The sequence below is a fragment of the Triturus cristatus genome, chromosome 5_2 (genome assembly GCF_964204655.1).
Source record: "Triturus cristatus chromosome 5_2, aTriCri1.1, whole genome shotgun sequence".
Classification (NCBI taxonomy): Eukaryota; Metazoa; Chordata; class Amphibia; order Caudata; family Salamandridae; genus Triturus; species Triturus cristatus.
The window spans coordinates 458,502,688-458,528,175 of NC_140588.1; the positions used below are offsets into that span (position 1 = coordinate 458,502,688).

Consider the following 25,488-nt stretch of genomic DNA (forward strand, 5'->3'; position numbering starts at 1 on the left):
GGAGTAAAACTGAGAGAGATGGAGAGAGTCAGGAAGAATGTGTCAGAAAAAAAGAAGGGAAAGGTGTAAAAAAGGGTGAGAGAGAGGGTGGAGGAATGAGAAGCCAAAGAGAGAGGGGATGGAGAGAAAGACATGTAGGGTGAAGCAAAAGAGAAAGAAAAAAAACAGAGACAACGTGTATAAGTAAAAGGGGAGAGGTTTCATCATATTTCAACTAAGAATAAAAATAAACTGGCAGCAGCATGCGACTCCAAGTGCATAAGCGTTCCCTGTACAGAGATCTAACGTGAATAATTGTTTTACTCAGTTGCTGAAGTGGAATTGGTGAGCACACGCACAGGGCGAGCAGACAGACAAGGCGGCAGTCAGTATGAACTAGTAACAAAGTGCTCAGTAAAAGATTAGGAGGGAAGGAGCGAGGAGTTAGCAGGGAAAGGAGGGACGCGGGGAGGGGTGGGGTGAGAGAGCATGAGTCTGTGTGTGAGGACAGTAAAAAAATAATGATATGATATGAGAGGTGTGTTTAGGAAAAGTGTGCATACGGAAAGCCTGTCAGAATATGGGCCGGACCTCCCCCTCCCTAATCATAGGTTTACTCATAGACAAAACTCCTTCCCTCTCCCATTCACTCACTCACTTCAGGCCAAGTCGTCCCCCTCGCTCTCTCCCTCTCTCTGAAGTCCCCGAGACAGAGTCAGATCTCACTCCTCTGACAGCAACGTATCCGAAGAGCACTTATTTCTTTCTGAGAGGGAGAGAGCCTGCTTTGCAGAAAACTTCACTGCAAACTTTTCATCATAATCCGCCTTTAACCGGAGAGGAAGGAAAACGAGAAACCTGTGCTTGTTTGTGGGGCGAGGAGGTACAGCAAAAAGCGAGGCACTTTTAAGACAGAGTCTCACCACAGGCTGCTGCCGGGATGCTGCGCGTGCTTCTGCTGAGAGGATTGCTGCTGGGGCTCTGCTGGATTGCGACGAGGGCTTCCCCCACCCCGGGGACTGAGGGGCAGGGCTCGGTCACCGACTGCCCGTCCTGCGCCCTGGGCAGGCTGGAGAAGGCGGCTCCCTCCTCGCAGGCGGACATGGTGGAGGCTGTCAAGAAGCACATCCTGAGCATGCTGCACATGCGGAGCCGGCCCAACATCACCCAGCCCGTGCCCAAGGCGGCCCTGCTCAACGCCATCAAGAAGCTGCACGTGGGCAAGGTGGGCCAGGACGGCTATGTGGAGATAGAAGACGACGTCGGGCGCAGGGCGGAGAGGAGCGAGCTGCTGGAGCAGACCTCGGAGATCATCACCTTCGCAGAGGCAGGTAGGTGGCCGCTGCGCGCGCGCGCGAAACCGCAGCCCCTAGGTCCCGGGCCGGGCGCGAGCGCATGCACTGTGCCACATTCAGGAGCAGGCTTGGGAACAGGCGTGAAGGGGGAGGCTGACAGGACAGGCGTGGAGGGGAAGGGAAGGGTGACAGTGCCGGCGAGGACGGGGTGGCTGACAGCGGCCCGGTACGAACACTCTTGACCTAAAGACGCACAGACGGGGCAGGTGATGTGCACACATACGGACAGCAGAATTGATAAAGTAGAGCGCCAACCCCATAGGCATCTTACATTTTAGAGTTTTGTAGTTGTGCAAATACATAGGTCGCGCTAAGCAGCAGCTGTAGTGGCACCTCTCGGATATGCGCGCCCTGAGGCAGCCGATTCAGTCAGGCGGCGCTGAAAAGCGGGTGGCAGCAGGTAGTCTAATGCAACAAGAGTGATTTTTAAAAGATCCTATCGCTTCAGACTAGAGGTGCCCATCAGCGGCGCCCTTCATGTGATGAGACAGCGTCACACATTTGGATCCAGAGGCACTGCACAGACAAACATAATACAGGGCGGCACAGGGCGGCTGGAAGTGAATCTTGCGCTCCAATGGAGTGAACAGTGCAGGTCCTTCGTGTAAGCGTAGTCCCCAAAGGCGCTCTCTGCCAAGACAGAAATACCGTTTGACAGGGTGGTGCTTTCATTCATAACCACGGAGTTCAACGTGTGCTGTGAGTTCCTCTGTAAAACGCTGTGCGCACGGCAGCGGCTTGCGAGTTGTGCAGAAGTAAAGGGGGAGTCCAGCCCCATTCCAGGGCTTGCTGTGTGCAGTGCGAAGTCTGGCGCGTGACAGGGCACTGGAGGTGGGTTTCTGCTCCACACGGCGGCTTTACAGGGCGGCCACTCCCGGCTGTAGCCTGTGGAAGCAAGGTATGCCTTGTTTGAAGTCTGCTGCAGCAGCATAAACACGCAGGGCAGCAGCCAGTTTCCAGCTGGGAAGACCTGTTGCCTCAGAGCGGTTGTCGTGTCTGCCTGTGAGAGCCACGCGCAGCCGGGCCGGGTCTCGGCTCGGGCATTCCTGACGGTGGTACTGATTCCCAGGGTTTTCTCGGCTCGCCCTGTTCGGTGTGGGGAGGGGGTACTGTACTGACAAACGGAGCCATAGGGTTACCTGTCTCCCCACCCCATCCACCTCAGGCATTCGCGACAGTGCTATGGTTCCCAGCAACCCCCGTAACTCCCACCCAACGACTCGCGTTGCATTATTGTCAGAAGTGTGTGTGTGTTGGGGGGATTGTGTCACTGACTTCCCCAGCTCTTCGGACATTCTTGTCGGAGTTACTGTACTCGGGCCCACCCGTCCACCGCGCGGTCTCACTCTGTGTTCTAGCTATGTGTTTCGTGGTGGTGGGGGGGGGGAGGGGGGGGGGGGGGGAGGGGGGGGAGGGGGCGCTGCTATCAGCTGGAGCTGTATGGGGTTGTCTTCCCTGCTCACGGTCACCCCATCTCAGGCACTCCTGCCGGTATTACCATTCCCATCACCACCCCCTCCCCTAAACCGGGTTGCTCTGGGTCCTTGTCGGAGGGGGTTGTACTGACTCGGGGAGCTGTGTCGGAGGCTCTGCTGTTACCGAGAGCCATGTGGCGCCCTCGTCCGTGACTCCCCCTGCAGCACCGGGGGGTTGGGCGGCGTTTTCGTATCCAGGGCCCCCATGATCCGCTACGCTCCTTGTCTGTGGACGCCGTGGTATCTAGGGGGAGCTATGTAGGAGAACATGCTGTCACTAAGAGCTGTGTGACGCCCTCGCCCCCCGATCCCCCGTTACCATCCTGGAGTTTCTGGCGGGCTTTCCTTATCCCCCCCCCCCCCCCAACTCCCTCAACCCTCGCTCAGTGCCGCTATCTCGTGGAACTGTGTAGCAGGAGGCTGTGCAGGCTGGGTGACGCTCACCTCCCCGACCCCCCCTACAGCCCAGTGGTTCCTGACGCTAGTTCAGCACCCAGAGCTCCCCCAAGCCGCCTCGCTCCGTGTCAGGGGTCGCTGCGCTGCTATGGTGGGGAGCTGCTGTGGGTGGAGGGGGGTTGCTGTGCGATTAACAGGAGCTCTGCTGCTCGCCTCCTGAGCTCTCCTGCAGGTCACTATGCCGTGTTACGGTTGCCAGCCCCCCCCCCCCCCCCCCCCCCCCGAGCCGCCTCTCCGTGGCCCTGTCAGGGCGCGGCCAGTTGTCCTGCCTGGGGATGTGTGTGTCGACGAGAGGGCCGCGGTGTTGTCTCTAGGAGCTGTGTGACGCCCTCCTCCGTCCACCCTCTGCCCGCCTGGCCTCGCCAGGCCCTCCAGAGTCCTCTCTCTCCCCGCCGGCGCAGCCCTCTACCGACCAGATGAAGTCAGCAGCCGGGGCCAGAGGCTCGCGGCCACCTGCTGCCTCCGTCTGCACTCACTGAGAAAGACGTAGCATTGAACTCCGGATGTGCGCTGCGCGCCGTCACCGCTGGGCTTGAGCCTCTCCAGACACACGCACAATTATTCATTAGGAAGAGCCTCCCGTATTTGCACAGCAATATTTTGGGGCCACGTTTCTGAGAAATTTCACCTGGACAAGAGACACTATAAATAAAGAACGTAACTGGATTCAGAGGCACGCGCACTGACACAGAGCAAGACAGACTGGAAGGCAGAAAGACAAATTCAGACATGCCGAGGTACAGTCAAGAGAGAAAACTAGGCATACTCATGAACACAGACCAAAGCAGACAAACTGAGTCAGTCAGACCGACGGACAAATATATAGACAATGAATAACAAACACCGCCAGAGGTACGGACAGACAGTCAGAAGTTTAAGAATGCAGTACGATAGCTATCCCTCACACAGACAGACAGAGGCGAACAAACATGGTCAGGAAGACAGACAAAACCGTATCGACGTACAGACACGCAGAAAGAAAGACAAACCAGAGAGGGGCCCAGAAGGGTGGACAGAAAGGTACAGACAACTGTCGAATACATTAGGAGTATAGATCAAATACCCCCTAGATCTGCACGGTGCGAACACCACATTACTCACTCCTGACTTGCTCACTCGTGCGTGAGTTCTGCTGCCCTCTCCTGTATGACAGAGCGGCGAAATGAGCCAAACGTGACACAAACAGCTTGGGAGCGATGTTTGTGATCCATGCCTTGTACGTGCTACGATAGTTTTGAAAGATTCTGGGAGGAGGTGATGCAAGCCGGCGTGACTGCTCAGAGGGTGAATGATCCTGCATGAATCTGTGTAGCTGCCAATTCGTGTTTCGAATATTAGCCAAACACAGCCGCGTGTCCTTGTTTCGAGTGTTATATTGGAAGTTATTGTTCATAGCGCTACAAAGTCATGCGCTTTAAAAAGCACCACACTCGATATGTAGTTCGTTAAGCACTCAGAAGTTTGGGATAATATGATTGTTCCCATAGGTTGTTTGACTAGCTTCCCTCCCGTCTGATTTATTTGCTTTGGGTTGAGTTCTCAATAAGTGTAGTGCACTGCTAGCAAAATTGGGATTGCTTCGAAAAAGGATATTCCCTAGTGTTAACCATTGTGCGGAAGTGGACTTTCGGCTCTTTGGTTGTCTCTTCCATGAATCAACCGGCCTTTTCTGTCAGAGGTGTAGCTGTGAATGGTGCAGCAGGTGCAGTGGCACCGGAGACCAGATACCTGAAGTGGCCTACTGAACCCTGGGCATTTGTGTGGTTCTTTCTCATTGCCTCCACTAGACCCCGGAGCGTAGTTACTAAGCAGCCGCTTTCCGCAAAGAAATACCTTTCTTGTTTATCTTGCTTCCCCCCTCATTGGCCCATCCATGATACCTCAGAATGAAGCCCACCAATGATCGACCGAGAAGATGGAGGGCCTGAAAAGAACCAAACTTTGTTCCAGCATCTCGTCTGTACCTTAGCTGCATGAGTCATGGTTTATGCCTCAAGGCAGCTTTAATGTGGCTGTAACTAGACTTGTCTCCCCTGAGCTGGACGCCTAGCGTGGGAGCTGAGCCAAGGGCGCTAGTGGCACACAGGGCAAAGGGCCACATGGTGCCAATATGGTTGAACCTCTCCTTCAAGCATAGGCTTGGGCCAGGGGGCTCTGCAGTTCAACCCACATGTCTAACCCTTGCCTGATGGGGCTTTTAATCGCAATGTCATGTGGTCCAGTGTGGCAGGAGGCACATTTTTTCAAGTATTAAGGGCCTGATCTTGACATGAGTGGTAATGAGATGTATGTGAAGTCCGAGGCTCAAATTATTGGTTGCTTCCTGCCCTGTGACTTAAAGTGCATAAAAGATGTCTTTTCAAGGTGCAAATTTCGCATTACTTTAATTGCAATGAGTCACCTTGATTTATTTAACAAAAGTAAAATGCAATCAGAAATGACAAGTAGCTGAGTGGAGGCACATCTCCCCCCCCCCTTTAAAGCATCATTTACTCCTTATTTAAGTAGATCCAGAAGTACTCCGAAAAGTAACTATATAGCTTCACTTAAATTTAAGCACCCAGCACATTGCATACATGTTTCTTTGTCAATTTTGACCGTGCGTGAAGCGACTACAGAAAAGTACAAAGCAGAGCATCCTAGAAACAGGTTGGGAGGGGTCCTAACTAGTTGGCCTGTCCATATCTCAGGGAGTTCAGCTTAATTACATAACTAAAGCCCTCAATGGATAGGTAAAGCAAACTGAAAAAACTCAAAATAGTTTCCTCTTCTCCTCTCACCAAGTCAAACTCCCCAATTTACATTAGAGACCAAATATTTATTTTTATGAACTGTGTTGTGTAATGACATTAAATGGCAGTCTCTACCAACAGGGTCAACTCACCAATTGACAAAAGCCATCTAATGTTGATTTGAATGATGCAATTATAAACTAAAGAAAAAGAAATGTGGGTAGAATTTAAAAGAAGAAAAGTGGAACACAGTGATATATTTTTTATCATTGTTGAAACTTACCTGTGGCCACCAGAGATGATTTGATAATTTTGTGTTTGAGAAAAACGGTAGAGTGAATTTCCTGTAAGTAAAGTAATGACTAGTAACTAGCAAGAGCTGTGGAGTAACATATACAATGTATAGGCAGGGAAAATTTGGCTTCAGGACTTCTGCATCAAAATTTACTGGGATCGAAGTGTTGAATGGTTAATTCCAGTAAAATACAAAAGGTTAACTTCAGACAGCTGGGTTTTAAAACATTTTGTAATGAGTTAAACCTATTCTTTTTATCTCAGCTGACCTTTGACCTTCAAATATATCAGTATATTTTTCAGTGTGCTTTAAGAGCTATAATCTTGTCAACACGCTTTACCTATCACACAAAAGCATGGAGTTGTGTTCATTTTTGGCTTCAGAATTATGAACCATGAACTCACCAGCTAATGCTAGGTAGGTGAAGTTACATACAGTATTCCACTGTGTAGAACAACTTAGTCTTACAACGTTCTAGGAGCGGCATTTTAGGCCATGCCTCTCTGCCACGCTGCGAGCTATGAATGGGGTTGGTAAAGGTGCTATTTTGACACAGCCCCTATTGGTGATAGCAGTTATTTCATCCACACTGCTCTCCAGCCCTGAGTTATGCCAGGAATGTCACATTATGCCATTTGTCATTGGCACGAGAGATACCGATAGATTAATGCTTCTTTGGAGCTAATGAGAAAGGGCTTTACAAGATGAGGGATTGTAGGATACAAGTGTATGCTAGTCATTCATAATCCGGGAAATTACCTTTACATCTCTTCATAGAGTCATATGGTTTAGTCCCTAAATACGTCGACTGTATTCAATGCCATTGATTGTGATAAGAAGACGCTTTGCCTCTTTTGTAGAGGTTGAGACCAATCAAGATGCTGAATTCATGTGTTCTGCCAATGGGAAATGTTCTGAGGGAGCCCCACACAGAGCGCATACGAGACCTCAGCCAATTGTTCTTCGCCTTTGTACAAGGCAGTGCTGTTCTCTGTCTTCCAGCAGGCAGTCGAGTGGTGGGTCCATTACAGATACTCAGCATTTCACTGCTGCCAATCACCGGGAGCCCAGCCCCCGAGCCCAGCCAAGCCACAGCCTCAGGGTTCACTTCAAGTGAATGAGAAGGCGCGCATCTGTCAACATCAGCCAAGCGCTTGCAGCGGGTGTTGGGTGCCGTCCCTCTATTTCTGTCCAAAATCAAGACAGAAGTGAACAGCAAGGAGGCGAGAGCGCATCACCTGGAGGTGCATGGAGGGGCCATCAGAATGAGCCCCTGCCTCGGGCTTGAAAACAGTTCACAGTGGCGAGGAGAGAGGCGGGGGACTCTGCAGACCTGTTCATGGCAACGTGATGGTTTGAGTTCTGACCAATCAGACAGATTGTGCAGCAGTAGGTCAAGCACCATGCTGTTCGGGAGGAAGGAAGGTAGGTAGGTGGGTGGACTGGTTTCTGAAGTCAAACGAGGACACGCTGTAGCAGGTCAGCTGAATTCCCGGAGGTGTTCAGCAGGAGCCTCTTGCAGCTCCCGATCGATGGCCCTGGCTGGAGTTGAGAGTTTTACTGCACGCCTGGCTGCGGCCTAATCAAGTACGAGGAGTTACCCTCGCAGTGCACGTCAGCCTGAGGTCGCCAATTAAGATCCAGGGGCTCCAGTCTAGGCTCATCTGCAAACTTCGTAATGCGAACTTTGAAGTCTCACAAAGGCAGTGCACCGCCGGTCACGCTGAGTCGTTCCTTATTAATCTTTTTTTTAGAAAGCACAGCATTTGAGACCTTCTGTGTTCTGAGCATGGAGTCCTGATTGATTGGCACCACTCTGGGTGACAGCACAATCAGCTCTGGAGCTCCTTCCCAGCTAGCCTGTTAAGACGTGGCCTTCACCTGAGATATAATGAGGCTGGGCATAGTGAAGAAAACTATGCAGTGAATAGGTTATCGCTGGCGCCCACCATTCATGCTGTTTGGGGGAGGCAGAGAGGGCTATGCAGGCGTCTGACACCATGCTTTTGTTCCCCCCTTTTCTTCTTTATGTATTACTGTTCTCATAAATGCAAAAAGAACTATTGATGGACAGAATGCAGAACAATGTCATACATTCCACCCAGTACAGTTCGGGCTGGACTGTTCCCATGAGGCACAGGGTCAGACTGATTTGCATATGGCCATGTCTGAACTGGGGTGGCAGAGTGGGCTAAAGAATGATTGGATGATGGATTAAACCCAGATCAGTTGACTGGGGGTGAGTGTTTGATTTGCTCAAACGCTCCGTCCATCATCCCCTTTGGTATCGTACTGTTCTCACAAGCACAATGGTACTGCCACCATAGATCAAAACCACACAAAGCAAGGATTCACAAATAGGTTACATCTTTGTCAGAAGTTCAGTATTATATATGTTCTGTTTTAAAGATACCCACCTCAGATTTGTACCCACGTCAGATTTGTACATGAAAAAATATGGGTTGATTTATTTTTAATTTGGGTAACTTCAATATATGTTCCATGTCATTGCTAAAAGTCTGTTTCTAGCATTTCAACTATATTTTAAGGAAATGCCATTTACACAAATCCACAGATCTTACATAGGTACCAGAATAAGCACGCGCCACCACAGAACAACATTTACTGCTGAAAACATTTTGCAATCTATGCACTTGATGCACGGTGGGGATTCCCCTCCAAGGGCCGAAAAACAAACATCAAAGACGGCCAATCCTCATCTGCCTTCATGGCTTTCTGAATGAAGAGTAGTGTTTATCTGACCACTAGAGGGCACTACGCACCAGCTTCCTCAGAAAGTTTCTTTCTGTCCTGGAACTTCAAACACAGTTTAATACATTACCGAGTGCGAGCCACGTCTCCTACCTTGTCATATTATTGAGGTCCTATTTCTAATAAAAATATCCTCAAGCTATTATTATTGTAAAACTCATTTTTACCGAGACCACGTTTTTAGCATAGAATGCCCAGGATGCTAAGGTCATCTGAAAAGGTTGCTTGCAGCAGACATAATACAGAAATGGTCTGATTCCCGGATGCTGTCGAACCGTTCGATCATAGACATACTAATTTCAGAATGTGCTATATGAAAATACCAATAAGATAACATTGCATTATACAACATGAGATATCTGACAGGGAATGTGGAGAAATAACACTGGTGTTAATTGTAAATAGCGACAATTGACAGGAAAGGGCCTATTGAACACAACTATCAATCCTTGTTTACATGGGGTTGCTTCCAGGATGTGAGCCAGCATGGCAGCTCCCTCTTGATGGTCGTCAATGTCACAGCGCATTATCTTCTGGGCGTATTTTAATTTATGTATTAGGAGCCAAGGGACAGAAAAACTGAAAGAAAGGGCATCCATCTTTAATCCAACCACGAGAAGAATTAGACTGCTCTTATAGGAATACCAGATGCTGCCCATTAGAAGTGAGAAAAAAACATGCACTAAGTGAGAATTTCCTAGAATTTTCTAACATAAATTCGGACTAATGGGATTGGAGGAAGAACTGTGCCAGTAAGGTCAGTCCAGCAGGCATGGGTGAAGGCTGGAAATGTCACCAAAGGGTGCTCTGACTCATGAGTGTGGTGTTATTGGGAGTACCCCCAACCCCGCTCTCTCGGGAATGGCACCTCAGCCCCTGGGGCACTCTGCCCCCAGGCAGTGGGTGTACCTGATTCCTACCTTCAGGACATGCGCCCACTCTGCAGTTCATGACGCCCAACATGAAAATGCTTCCAATGTATACAAATCCACATTTTATGCAATCAGTAGGGACTTTCCAACAATGTTGGCTTGCCCAAAAACACAGATGACTTTGACACCTGAAGTCTGTCTTTTAAAAGTATAGTCTCCATTAATGACCCATTGAATATCATGAAAGGCCGGATTTAGCTCCAACGTGGCATGAATCCAAAGAACTGGTAGGTTATCCTGATTCATCCCAAGTAGACAACGCTCTCACCATGTTTACCACGAGGAGGAAAAAGAAGGCAAAGTCCTTACACCACAAGCAAGTTTCTCCTGATCCACCACCTGAGTCGAATCATTACCGCCCGGTCAAAAAGAGCATCCACGTGCAGCCTGACCTCGGATTCAATGTTAGCTGTAAAATATATCAGTTCCTTGCACAGATCACTAGAAGTTATCAACCATGATCACTAGAGTTTCAGTAGACCTGCTAGAATCCTGCTCCGAATGGAAGACGTTGGCATAGACAGTACGCCATAATGGAACACCTCCTGCATGAAAGGTCTATGGAGTAGGCCCTGGCAAAATATCTGTTATGCGCGTAAACTCACATAACTTCGGTCATTTTGCAATATGCCTCTTAACCGAAATTCCCTAAATTATACCTTATGCCACACCATGTAGCTAGCGCCATTCTCTGCGATTGCAGTTTGCACAATTACCATAATTTCGTGCAATTCTTCCGAAAATTGACAAAATCCCTGAGTAGCAAATTATGTGAATTCGCAGAACTCTACTCTGCACCAAGCAAAGTTCCTTGAATGAATATGAAGTATAACACACAGGCTGAGCAGCTAGGACAGAGAAACATAGGAACTAAAACATCATGCAAGAACACTACAACAAGGCAATAAACAAGTTATAAATATCATTCCAAGATTACTTGTTTAGGGCCTCGGGAGCTTACTCCATCAAAGATGCCCCAGGCCTGTATCTGTCCAAAGTGACACAGTGAATACAAATTCCATCTGGGTAGCTCCAGTTATTCTTTAACCAAGCTTTCATTAAAGATGCATCAGGCATGGTGTTTGCTCTAAACTGTTCTTTTATGGTGATCAGTAAATTTAGCACACTTATGCGATGAAAACCAAAATACAGCCCTCTCCTTTGACAAGCGGCAGTGTAAGTAAGTTAGTTCTGCAACAACAATCCTCACAATATTTGTGATCATCAGTAATCACTTCTGGGCACTGGTTAATTTGTACAGGTGCTTGCCAGTAGTGGGACCAGGGATTATGGTTGATCGTCAAGTCAGACTTTGACACAGAGCAAGAGTGAGAAGGACAGAAAAGGGAGAAGCGGACAAGGAAAACAGAAATAACAGTGACAAAAGAAGGAAAGCATGGAACAGAAGCCACTAGAGTGAGGATAAGAGACAGGAAGTTGTAGTGTGATGTTAGAAAGAGGCAATACTAGGATGCCCAGGTATTCCCTATCCCTGACATTCGGTAGCACCATCGGTGGACTTTTAAGACAAACTGTGGGCACTTGTTCTTGGATACACGGTTACCGAGCTAATGCTAATTCTTCTCTGATTCCAAATGTATAAAGATGTCTCTGGCTGTAATCTCTCTCACGACACTGTGCTAAAGCTGTTTCTATGACATTATGCTGTGCACATTGACAATTGGTTCCCGTATTTTGCATTGGCAGCAGAAACCCCCTGCCCCCGCTCAATGGTGTTACTATATTTTATATATATATTTTAAATTGGGGCAGCACTTTGAATTTCTTCAAACGCAAAATGGAATCTGCAATAATGTAACTATTAATAAAAATAGTGCAGCAATAATATCCACACTGCAATGTTGTTGCCTAATTTGCAATAGAAGCTACAATTGGTCAGTTATTGGGCCTACAGAAATAAGACGAGGGTCTAGTAAACAGACATAGGAGCATTTACCAAACAGAAACTCGAGCTTAAACATCAGTTTTGAAGTGACCAGCTAAAAAAGACTGCCTCTAATGAGCAACCCTAGGCATAATTATGAGGTGCAGAAGGTTTGTGGCCCAAGCATCAGTCAACATGCTAATTTTCTTACCAAGAACTGATCTCAGTGCACCCTGTCATTAGCCCCGTCTGTTATTATTATGCGCATGAGAGAGGTGTTGCATGTTGCACCTTAGCATCTGACAGTGTAAAAAAATCTACATAATAAGTAGTTTTTACAGAAACAAACCCTTGCGCAGCATGATTTGCAGGAATGACCTGGGCTGCAGTTGAGGGCAAAATATGACTGTGGTCATTGAGGGGAAAAAAATCAAAATTTTTATGAGTCACTGAATGGTTTGCTTGCCACAAACTCGAGCGTGCAAGCTCCAAGGGACTATCCATCCTTGTTCTGGTTTGTCAAATTGGCTGACTGAGAGCTGATGATTCTTTTTAAGAAATAAAGAACTGAAAGAAAGCGGTCATTTATGAAAATGGAACTTTTCCTCCTGTTAGCAGGGGTGGGAGCAGTATTCGTATTTTATTGCTTTAGTTATGAGTTTATATAGTGTGAACAAAAACAAAAAAAAGGTATCTGAATGCTTTACAGAAGGAGTCGTATACAAGCAGTTTATAAAATTAAAGTTGCATAGGTTTTGTTCTATAAGAACAATTTACACAGTTACATATGTTGAAACAAAGCTCACGCATATCATCAGTGCCTAAAGAAAATTATAGTCTTCAGTTTGCAGATTAGTGAAGATAAATGATGGCACCAATTTTACTTCGCCTATGGCTGCCCTTCTCATTCGAAGAGTGAGTCAATTTGGTTGCAAAGGGTTAAAACTCCAGTTATTGTCAGGGCTATCAGGCCACCACAGAGAGGGAAAGGGAGTGATGCAGGGGAACAAAATGTCACCATACATCCCCGCGGGGTGGGGGGGGGGGCTGCACTCATGCTACTGGGATCCAGGCAGCCCAATAAAAGCACCGCTCAAAAAAAAGCACCACTAGCAAGGGAAAAAGGCCATCACCGAAGTCTCCAGGCAGCAAGACAAACATACCTCCAGCGTGCCTCGTGAGGTCAACTTCATCTTGGGTTGTGGAGTCCCAGTCCCCTCTCCATGCTCAGTGCCTTCATTTACAAATAGCTGGAGCTTCTCAACAGTCAGGGCTCGCCTCCTCCCTCTCATAGTCAGTACAGCCAATGGTCTTCAGCCATCTTAGCTGATGTCTGCAGGCAACTTGGCCCAGTCAAAGCTCCTGCATGGCACCCCATGAGGCTCAATGAATGGCAAAGCTCCCTTGCGGATAAGCAACACCCTCCTCAGTAAGTCCGTAAAAGGCTGGTGGAGGCGGGTGGTGGGTGAACCCCCGATGAGATTCAGATTTGCTATCTCAGTAGAGGTTCTCAGCAGCCATCTTTTTCTACATTGCTTTTTAGATGACGTCGCCATGCTCAAGTTCCTTTCCTTGCTGCTGGAAGCTCCGGGGTGGAAGGGGGAAGGGAGATGATGCTTCCAGGAGGAGGCTATTGTGTTTGTGTTTCCCAAGCACTTAGCAATATATGACAGCTTGAAAACCCAAATCCCTGCATTCTGATGTCCCATTCCCGTTGGGTGGGTCATCAGCTTCAGGGATGGGCACAGGTAACTATGAAACCATGTAGCAAATTTAGAGCTATTCAGACTTTCTGTGAAGTGTTAAATTCCCAAATTCACCCAACTATTTGGGCATTCTTAAAAAGTGACTGTACTCTGTAGCCTAATAACTGAACTGGGAGGCTTGGAAGCAGACCTGGCTTTTACTGAAAAGATGCAATGGCCCCAGTTGACATACTGTCTAATGTATAAAGATGAGTTTTTAACATTACTGGCAATTTGTTTTGAGTGTCGCAGACAGTATGAGGACTCCACAGGGTAGACGCTAGGTAGATACGCTCAACAGCCTACTGCAGGCCAAGAGGTGTCGTTTGGAGACTCAGAGGAAGTGGCTTTCCACATTATTACCAGAAGTGGTAGTGTACAATTTGTCTGCATGTGGGGGATGCAAGGATAACCGTTGACGGGTGCAGGTATAACAATCAGCCACCCACTTCATTAGAGGTTAGATTTTGAAGGAGAAACTCAGGGTTTGCTAAAGTCTCAGCTTGTACCATAGGCTGAAAGCAATCCTGGAGTTCTTTACTCACTTTCTTCACACTCCCCAAAATGTTCTGTCACATAAAGAAGTAAAGCACAGTTAGATGGGAATCTCACTTATCAGCTTAACCACAAAACCGCACACCTTCCAGTTTGCTGTGCTGCACTGCACCCTAAGAAACCCGGGCAGAATCCTTTGTACTGCAAGCATCAAAATATGGTATAGGGGGTGTACCACGCAGAGTGTGTTGTGGTCACTAATGGCAGGATAAAGTCAGCTCCCACATTTTACAGAGCAGTGTAGCATTCTGCCATAATTAACAAATGTTATCCACCAAATTCGATTTTTAGTAATTAATGTGTGAGGCTAGGCCCATCTCTCTCCCGATGTTCTTTCCAACTGTGGAACTATAGGCACGGGATGTATTCACACATATTCATTACCCAGGCACCTGGTTTCATCATTCGGGCTCAGTACTAAGATGGCCAGAAATTGTGCACAGTAAACAGATAATAGGAGCAATGAGCCTTTTACAACAATGGCGCTCGAAATATATTCTTTCACACTCTCGCTTTGCCCAAAACCACAAAACATAAGCCCGAGCCCTCGGGCTACTCTAAATTAGAAGATACCTGCGACCTGTCAGGCTATCCATGACACACAGGGCAGCTTAATGGCTCGAGAGCAGGGCTCTGCGGAGGGAGGGCGGACAATAGAGAGCTTGTGGAGTTCGGCACTCACCAAAACTCATCCATCGTGCAGCGCGAACAGCAGCCCGGCTGACGCAGTATCACCTTTCAAGTGACCTTCACAGCCTCAGATCTGACGGGATTGATGTTCAACAATTGTCTTTTTATTTCACATTCTGGTGCGCCCTTTGCCTGTCGCTCTCTTTGCATGGGGCGCCAGGGGCTGCAATACAGATAGTGGCCCGGCTCTTAAAGGTGCTGCAACCCTTTACTACCACTCTTGCATTTTTTCCCGCATCTTTTTCCAGCTGCCACTCTCCCTGGATCCCGGCGTAGGTGATTGATTTCCCACTGGGCTGTCATGGTGTGGGTCAGGTTTCTGTTGTAGCAGAACCCCACTCATGGGTTTCACGACAGACCCTGGAGGAGCAAGCATTGGCAAGGCCCCTTTACCTCACTTGCGTTTAAAAAACATAATAACAATCTGCTGCGATTGAAGGCAAAAAAAAAAAAAAAATCATAATAAAAAAGATTGGTTTCTGTGCACAGTCCATTATTGAATACATAGTTTAATATGTGATGACTCACTGTACTTTTGCCATGTAAAATAGTCTCTCATATACTGCAATGAAAGCACTCCATAGGGGGCAGAATCATACACCAAGCATGGATGACACCAAAGCTAGCACTAAGTGTATTTTAAAGCATTGCTAACCATAGGTCTCGCAGATGTCTGCTCCACTCATCCAGACCTAATATTGCAGGCTTTGCTAAATTTTCTCAAAATAGGTGTTTGAGATCTCCCCCATCACTGTGCACACCTGGTGCATTGCAAGTAAACATTGCACACTTTTATGATGGCTGCTTGAGGTTCCTGTTCCAAACACTCACACTCTCTCAGTGCCTGCAACCTGTGATTTTATGTCTCCCCCAAACACCAATAACCTGAAAAGTTAAAACATATAGCATTCTTAGGAATCTATTTCATCTTCATAAAGAAACCGTCAGCGCCTCTTTTTGCGAAAATCTCTTCCAACAAAGTAGCACTTGATATAATACAACCCTATCTGCGCTCTCGTGATCGCGTCACCCAGCAGAGCAGATTACTCACTTCTGCCTCTGCCAGGAACATGAAGTCTTTACTCGAGGACTCCCCCTCATCACCAGGCTCACGACTGCTCCCCTCATGCCAACACGTTTATTTGCAGCCCAGAGCATCCTTTAATAAGCCGCTCTCTGGCGCGGTGTCATTCATCAGCATATTTCCCACCAGGGCACTATAATTACACGGGATGCGTGTTAAATTAAGAGCAGAATGACCGTGTGTCATTCCGTGGCAGCACGGAAGAGAGGGAAAACAATATCTGCCGTCCAGAATGCCTGGAAACCTTGAAATAATGGCCAGGATGTTACTGTGCTTGTCTTTCGATTAACAGGAGCGTTTACAATGTTGCCCTGTTCGCCTCGGGGCAGATAGCAGAGACTGGGACACTGGACTCACGGCCTTAAATCAAGTTAACGCCACTTAGGATTTGAGGAAAAATGTGCAGTTTGTTTTTGTTGCCTCAGCGCTACATTTCGTGGTCAGGCAAAGCCGTCGACCTTGCTAAAAGCAACTTTGTTGGCATCACTTGTGCAGTGCGGGGCTGTTTATTCCCTTGCTGAGGCCCACATTCAACTTTTCATGCCCAAAGTCCTGTCTCAAATATGGCCTTCATGCCATCCCCTCTGCAGGGCCTGGCAGAGTTTGTGGGAGGCCATGTTTGTCTGTGCTTTTCCTGTGGTCATCCATCACTGCCAATGGTTTTACCGAGTTTTCCATGATTTTGAGTGGGATATTCGTGATATCTGCTTATGCGTGCCTATGTATGAGTGTATCTTTCTGAATGCGTGTATACGTGTGTATTTGCTCAACACACACGGGCTCGGAAAATATTTACAACTATAATCACCGGACATGTTATGGCCACTTCCGGTGCTAACTCAATAAACACTGCATGTTGGAAGGGATTAACAAACATACCCACACCATGGACTGCTTGCTGCACCAGGCTAGCTGGAAACACTTGAGAGTCCTAAAGGATCAAACAAAGCAAGTCTGAGCTTTGTAGTGTCGTGGCAGGCGCGTCCATTCCAAGGTATTGTTCAACTTAGTGGTTTGGGCCTGTTGTTTTTATTAAAGCAGTTTTCCAGAGCTTCTCTGAGTGGAGTGTGGTGCTGTCCAACAAAATGTTCTTTAGAAATCCACAGAGCCCAGCAGGATATCTTGGTGGTATTTCCCATATTAAAACAATACAAACAAAGACATTGATGTTTGAATTCGAAAGTGGCTCTATGATTGCATCCAGCATACTATCTAACCCTAGCAGTAAAGCACGGTAATTAGGATTTTAATCATTGAACTTGTTTCTAAAAGGATAATAGGCCACTGACATGCACACAAGTTTAACAATGCCATTCTCATCACCGAGGTCCTTTTAGAGTTGGACACATTGGCACATTGCAAATAAAAGTCAAATGTAAGAAAAAAATATGTTTTCTTTTTGCTCTTATGAAAAGTTCTCCAAAGTCGTAAAAGTTTAACTTCAATGTATTCTTCTTTTTCTTGTTTGCCTCACAGGACCGTCCAAGAAAGTGCTACACTTTGAGATTTCCAAGGAAGGCAGTGACCTGTCTCTGGTTGAACAGGCAGAGTTCTGGCTCTTCGTCAAACTCAACAAGTCGAACCGCAGCAGGACCAAGCTGACTATTCGTCTGTACCAGCAGCAACAGCGTGGACAAGACGAGGAACGCGGACAAGAGAGAGACAAAAAGGAGGTTCTCATTGCGGAAAAACCACTGGACACCAAGAGAAGTGGTTGGCACACATTTAACATTGCTAAAAGCATACAGCACCTGCTAGATCAAGGCAAAACATCCCTAGACATCCGGATAGCATGTGATCAGTGCCAAGAGACCGGTGCTACACCGACACTGTTGGGGAAGAAGAAAAAGAAGGAAGAGGAAGTGAAGGTAGCAAATGGTGGTGCAGGGGATGAAGAGAGGGAACAATCACACAGGCCTTTTTTAATGATCATGGCCAGACAATCAGAAGAACACCCTCACAGAAGAAGGAAGCGCGGTTTGGAATGTGACGGGAAGGTTAGCATTTGTTGCAAAAAGCAGTTCTACGTGAGCTTCAAGGACATTGGATGGTCTGACTGGGTCATCGCACCTCCTGGTTACACTGCCAATTACTGTGAGGGGGATTGCCCCATGTACATCACAGGGACCTCAGGATCTGGGCCCTCTTTTCATGCCGCTGTAATTAACCAGTACCGCATGAGGGGCTACAGCCCTTTCACCAGTGTCAAGTCCTGCTGTGTCCCCACAAAGCTTAGGGCCATGTCCATGCTTTACTATGACGATGGGCAAAATATCATCAAGAAGGACATCCAGAACATGGTTGTGGAAGAATGTGGCTGTTCATAGACATTGTAAGAAAAAATTGAATTAAGCAAAGTGCAAATAACTTTGAGAAAACAATTTTGACTTCAAAGAGGTCACAAGACAAAACTAAAGACAAAGGAAGAAGGATAAAATCTTGCCACACCTGCAACAATATTGGATGTTGTCCAGATAACTACAGAATTCTCCGGTTGCTAATCAGTGGAACATTCCAATTTAGAGAAACAAATTGTCTATATCTGTATGTATGTGCACACAATCTCTTTATGTATATTGAAATATAGGTATATCTATGCATATATATACATATGCAAACACATGTACATGTATGTATATATATGTATATAGATACACACACATACATATAGAGGTATATGCATATATATACATTTTCATTAATGTATGTACGTATACATATATATATGTATACATGTACAGATATAGAAATATAAATATATCTATAGATAGTATATTTTGGTAAATAGTATTTTTGTGCAGGCATTCATGACTCCTCTTCTGCACTACTTTTGGAAACAAAAAAAGCGAAATAATACAAAGTTACATTTCACTAAGGTGCTTAAAGATCTTAGAACTATGCAACCTATCTGGTTTGAAACTGTTTACCTGAGAAAGAAGAAAGACTTTTTTTATTGGAAGTAAGATGTTTAATTGTGATTTTCTTTGAAGAGTGATACTTGAAAGGAATATGTTTCGCCCAGATACTGGAGCGAAGCATTTCTATATTTTGTAAAGAAAACAAATGTTTTGATCGTTTACTATTTGCACTACAATGGTGTTTGAGCTGTTCTAATTCTTATTTAACAAGTATTTTCAAGGGTCAAGGGGGGAGGGCAGGGTCTCAAAAGCTGCACTTAACGTGAGCTATTCAAGAATTTCTACAGCACACAACAAAATAGCTATTTTTATGACTATTATTATTGTTAATGTTAATATTATTTTTTTTTACCTTAAAGATTAGATGCATACACCAAAGATGTGTGAGCCTTGAACAGTCCATTTGAATTTTGATATGCATTCAACAACTTCAGTGTCAGAGTGGGGCGGCGGGTTGAAAGGTCAATGGATATGCAATGAGGATGCAAGAGATGATTGTGGATTAACTAGATTAAGTTGACTTCTTTTTCATCCATAAAACTACATTATTTTCTGGATGCACAGGCTGTGCTCTGTTCAGTGGTTGTATACTTCTGAACAAGACACATAACTAAAAGATAGGTGGTTGTTTGTAGAAAAGTAAACACATGCTTATCTATTTCCTCTTTGAAGCGCATCACAAAATGCTTCATCCCATTCTGAATGGAAAATGCAGTTGACTGCATACTCAAAGACAACAGACTAAACTTGTCTGACACTTCTCTCTTATTTTTAGAATGTCATACTGGAATGTTCTTGTCAAAAATATTGCTCTTTGACTACAAGGCTAGTAATCATTTCTGTCTCTGATATCAGATGGTCAGATTCAGCAACAAACGTTTCAACCGGTAGGGCTAAAATTGGCGATAGTCATGTTTGAGCCTTACTCATCTTGTAGGAGTGTTAGACATTCCAGTAAAAGGGTAGAAGATGGAAAGTACTTCCTTTTATCCCGGTTTTCAGCCTAAATGTATTTGTATATCTGTATTCTTTCATGCACATGTTTATGTTTCAAATGAGATGCAAAAAACCTCTTTTCAATGTTATGTTATTACCAAGGTACACTCTTCTTACTATGTTTTCTAATTTATTCTAGACAACTTCGCTTGCAAAGCATACATATTAAGTTATTCATTATGAACTTTGTGTGAAAATACACTTTTTCAGACTTGCTAGCACAACTGCCCTCAAGTTAAAAATTAGCACTATGAACAAAAAACTTTAATGTTTTAATTTTCTCTTTCAAATTACTCACTGTTTTAGTATATGATGTTTGTCCCATTTATTGACTGAAAAAGCAAATGCATGATGACCAGCCTTATATTGACAGAGCCAGCATAGAAGAACACTAAGGAGAATGTGACAAACATGCTTTGCCCCATGCACTCAAAGTTATAGCGCCAACAGGGATGGTTGTTTGCTTTCGAAGAAATTCTACGAAGCATGCTAAGTAGACCAATATAGTAGCACCTGACACATTCTCTTTGTTTACTTCAAGATTCTCCCTGACCAAGATACTTTTGATATGATGGGGGAGGGTCCTTTCATTCTATGTGCTACTAGTAGGATGCTTCCCTCACCTGGGTTAAATCTTTGAACAAAAGTAAAATTCCTGCTTCTTGCAAAATGCTAAGGAGGATACCTTTCTTCATTAGTTTTCCCCTTAAGAAAACTGCCCTGACACTTCCTGAAACTCCAAGTAGTTGAAAGCCTTACTACCGCTACGTATCATAAACATGCTTTGGAACACACTGAGATCCTATATGATGAAATGAGAAAAATACATTAACATTGCTTTGACTTACATGCTACAACTTTAACACAGGCATACGTGTTAGCCCATATATGTGTTTAACATCCATTAGTATATTGTTTTAACTGCAATTGTCTCCTCCACTCCCTGACTGAATCAGGTAAGAGATGTCCCATCAACCATGCTGACATCAGGGAGGTGGACAAATAAAGTTACAATTAGATGCAGTAAAACCACTAGTTTTCCTTAGCTCAATATCCACCACTTCCATGTATGACTGCACTTATGGTTTCAGGCTGTGCCATTATGTAATTGCTGCTTTGCCTGGTAGTCCCTCTATTAGGTTTCGATTGACAAAGGTTACTGAGGAAGCATGACATTGTGTTTTCTTAGCAGGAAGGTACAATAGAATCCCAAATCTGACCAATAGCGAGTACCACCGTGTTTACTATTGGCCATTCAAGAATGACGTCCATCTCTACCCATGAATTATTGCCAACTCACAGGCAAGTGAGGGCTTCTCCCCGTGTGTAAGATGTCACTGAAACATCTTATTTAAAGGTTATCACCAACCACCTTTTTATATATGTGGATATGTTCATTATGCACTTTCTTAAAACATATGCCAGTGCTGGACACTTGGTGGAATATATTCCTTGTCATTAAGTGTGGAGTTTAGCAAGACAACAATGAATGCATGTAGGTACAAATTTTGTGAATTCCACGAACGAAGAACCGGATGGCACTCGATCATCTAAATTTACAGGCTTACTTATCCTCTGCATCCAAAATGACAGAGGCCGGAGAAAGAGAAATCCTTTAAGCACATGGGAACATGCACTTTGAAAACTCAGTTTGGGTGCCTTTTATCTAGTACCAGAGAACAAGTTGTTTGTAGAGTGTCTCGGTAGTTTAAAGAAGCGGAACTTCCTGTTACCTACAAACAATAGTAGAGAACAGATGGGCAATAAAAAAGGTTTACTTGATTGCTGAAATTTGAAGACAGTCAGAGCTTTTCCACTGCTTTACAGCTTTAATTCTGTCGGTACTCTGCTTACAGAGTTGGAAACATCCAACTTGTACGGCTATGGGCAAAGCATAGGGTTTTGATTTGTGGTTAAAGCTAATAAAACTGAGGGAAAAGGAAACTTATTTAATACAACAGAAAGTGGTATGTTAATAAGGACCAACTGTTGTTCCAGCAGAAGCAAAACAAAAATATATAGTTTACTTACACTTGTATCTCCTTAAAATGGTATTTAGACAGTGCCTGCCATATTGAATAAGTTTTCAAGGACGTCTTTTTTTGGGGAATAGCAACAATTTGTTAAGTATCTAGACAGACAAATAATTGCAAGTAAATGCTACCAATCGTTTTACACTGTCTCTGCCCACTGACAAGTACAACTCTAGCTTATGCATTGGATGTTTTTATTGTCTGTCAGTTGGCCTTTGCGGTACTGTAGTACAGACCATTCTGAAGTGCCGCACCAAGGCTTTGGGACAGTCGTGAATGCAGTGAGACTCAGTGCCTGCTAAATAAAGCTTTTGCACGATATGTCAGTTTTTCACAGCTTCTGGTTTCTTGCCTATTGTCAGAGTACATGTTTTCAGGCCATCATTGGCTTGTTGGAGTGGGGGCGGTTGGGATTATAGGCTGTAAATGAATACTTACAAGATCAAGTTACAGCAAAGTTTAGATGAAGTGACAACAAAGCAGGGCTTACATTTAGGGTAAAGTCGTTTGTCTTCAGTTCGTGATGTGGTATTACTTTGCATCAAATAGATCCCAATAAACATAAAATGCGGACATGTCAAGTAAGGTTGGCAGCACCTATTCGAAGTGGGACAACACTATAACCCTTCACTCTCCTCGCAGTCTTTGTTACACAGGATGCACTTAGGAGCTAGAGAGGGCCCAACAGCAGCAAGCTATTATTTACTTTTCGAGCTCCAAGTCCAATTTTTATTTTCTTTCTTTCTTTCTTTCTTTCTTTCTTTCTTTCTTTCTTTCTTTCTTTCTTTCTTTCTTTCTTTCTTTCTTTCTTAATACAGGTTAGGATTAACATTCATGTTCACAATCATAGACAGTGGAACAATCTTCTTTGAAAATATCATTGACGTTTTTCTCTTGCATGTAAATGCCTTGAAAATGTATTTTGCTTTTGGTTTAACTCCTCATCTTGAATACAAGCCAAGATGTTAAAAAACATGATTCCCTCCTTTAGTTTGCTTCCGTTCCACATACACTGCTTTAATCAATCTCTGTTCCTTTAAATGTAATTAAAGTTGTTAATTTATGAGTGTGTTACAACTATGTAAATTGTTTCTTAATATTTATTGTGTAAAATTTCTGTTATTTTTTTTATTTACATTACGTCGAAAGAGATACATTTGATATGTTTGCATTGTTAATAGTAGAAATTATTTATTTTCACAGCATTCCAACTGATAGTTTTTTTTTATATTCGGAAGGCATGTTGAGTTTAGCTATCCTTTGTACAGTTTAGTGGGCAGTATTCATCAGTTCCTGATTGCTTTATTGTCTTCATGTTAAAAAGAATTTCTGTTAGGGTTTTTTTTGTTTTTCCTTTAAACATTGCCAGGAATAACTCCGTGCACTTCGACAAGGTGCCTGGGGTGTTGGGAGACAGCTACATTTTACTGCAATTACAAGAGAGAATGACTCTGCACTGACAATAATATTTTCACAAGCGCAAGCAGTTTTTGGTCAGCTACAACTGTACCTTGTTCTTTCTGTTCTATTGCCCTTTCTCAAACATTGACAAAATGAACTACGAGTGAAATCAATAAAAGGAGTTTCACTGATCACTGTGTTGCCGTTTTTTTTATTCTTTTGTTGAGGGGTAAGTTTGTGGATGTGTGTGAGATGGCACTAGGAAGTGACCTGCAGTTTGATGGCACAGGTATCATGATGTCTGAATATTAAAAGACAGATTCAGTTTGCACACCCTTTAGTTGACAGCACCATGCTGCTAAACAAATGAGTAACCCATTCTCTCATTGTAAACCAGTGGTGTAACATTAATCCCCACAGCTCCCATGGTGCTTGGGGGCCTGAGCTCCAGTGGCCCCCCTCAGGCACTGTGCACGGACCCTGGCCTGGGAACTCCTGACTGGGGTGGGGGGGGTGCTCCATGTACTTTTCAGAGTGGCCCCCTCAAATTCTTTTACACCACTGTTGTAAATGCTTTGTGTTTTCAAATGCTATAACAATGAAACATTGAAAAATATGTATTTATTTTGAGTTTTGAAAGTGCAACGTTTAGCCACTTAGCTATGAATAACAATGAAGGCCAAGATTTTGTAAACAGGGGAACTTTCTGTGTTGCATTGCGTGAAAGGGAGAGAGGACAAATGTGCCATGTTTACTAAGATATGGTGCACTTCTGATCCGTCCTTTTGTTGGTACATTAGCACCAATGCAGGCTCTCTTGCATCGTGCCACACGGGTGCCTGGGTTTTGTAAGGACAGATTTTGAGCAAGAATGGGTAACCTTCAAACTATCCCTAGAGGCATAATCCTCTCTGAGTGCATGCTGCAGAATGTAGCACACATGCAAAATATAATTATTTCTCCCCATTATGCCAGTGTTGGGTAGACACTCCATTTTGTCACAAACCCATTAGCAAATCTGGTTTGTCATCAAAATAGATGAGAGGATGCCTGAGAACGCCCATGCTCTATCCATCTAATGTCTCTCTGATTATGGTAATACAAGGCAGCGCAAGGCACTGCTTTGCATTACTTTGCTGATGAAAGTGATGCATGGTCAACCAAATATCAATTTGTGTTGCTTTGTAAATGTCACTTAAGCACTTGCATTTCCCTATGTTGACTTGTATGATGCAAGGACAACACAAGAGCTCAGTAAATCTAGTGCTCAATATCGAATCCTTGTGATATGTGGATCAACAGTCCCCTCAGGTTGTTGTTTCTAAAGAGCTGACTGCACAGTTATCCCTGATAGGAATATCAGGTATCATTTCAGATACACCTATTGCTGTTGGTGTTTAATTACTCTCAACCACACCACAGATGCTTCATGACCCACTCAGATCAAAGAGAACTGTTGCTGTTTTGTTTGATAAGAAGCTTGTACCAGGACAAATCCCAAGAATTACGATGCAATGACCAACCACAGCGCCTGTTTCTGTTTTCAAGCATCAATGTTATGATATGATTCACTGGAACGTCAACGCATGCTCCAATTTATCCCAAATCAGTTGATATGGGTACATGGTTTGTGCTGTGGCGAAAGCAGTCCTTTAAAATTGACATAAATGTAATTTTCATTTATTGCTCACTATAATGGCTTTCTTTTCAAGGTCATGGTAACTAAATAAGAGAACACCATTAGAACACCACTGGTTTGGGAAGGAAATAATATAAAAACCTTTGAAAAAATGTAAGAGATATTGTAATTGTTTCAATGTCCTTGTTACTAAATATGTACAATAATTTATAGGTGCACAGACAAAATGGTACATTGATAAACAACTATGAAGAGCAGATAATTAAAAAAAGGTTTGAAAAACTGATGAAATGGCATAGCTAATCAAACAGTAGCGGACACTACATTTTTCAGGTATACCAAGTTAGCCATCAGAGAAGATAAAAGACATCCTTATCTGTAAGAACTGAAGTGGAGTCAATCTAAAACTTAAATTAGTACATGATGAATATTATTGCACCATACACCTAGCTAGCAAAGGTTCATGGTTCCTAATTATTTACTCCACAGGCAGTAGGGTAGAATTAGAAAATAAGGACTATTCATCACAGAAGGATTAAGGCCAAG

The 25,488-nt window shown here is 44.5% G+C and overlaps 1 protein-coding gene across 1 annotated transcript; it reads left to right on the plus strand.

Moving 5' to 3' along the window:
• Positions 1-585: 585 nt before the first annotated feature.
• On the plus strand, positions 586-23,494 carry INHBA (inhibin subunit beta A). The gene is made up of 2 exons (XM_085607430.1): positions 586-1,310; positions 17,432-23,494. Exons 1-2 carry the CDS (start codon positions 920-922, stop codon positions 18,280-18,282), a joined length of 1,242 nt encoding a protein of 413 aa, XP_085463556.1. The 5' UTR covers positions 586-919; the 3' UTR covers positions 18,283-23,494.
• The last annotated feature ends 1,994 nt before the right edge of the window (positions 23,495-25,488 follow it).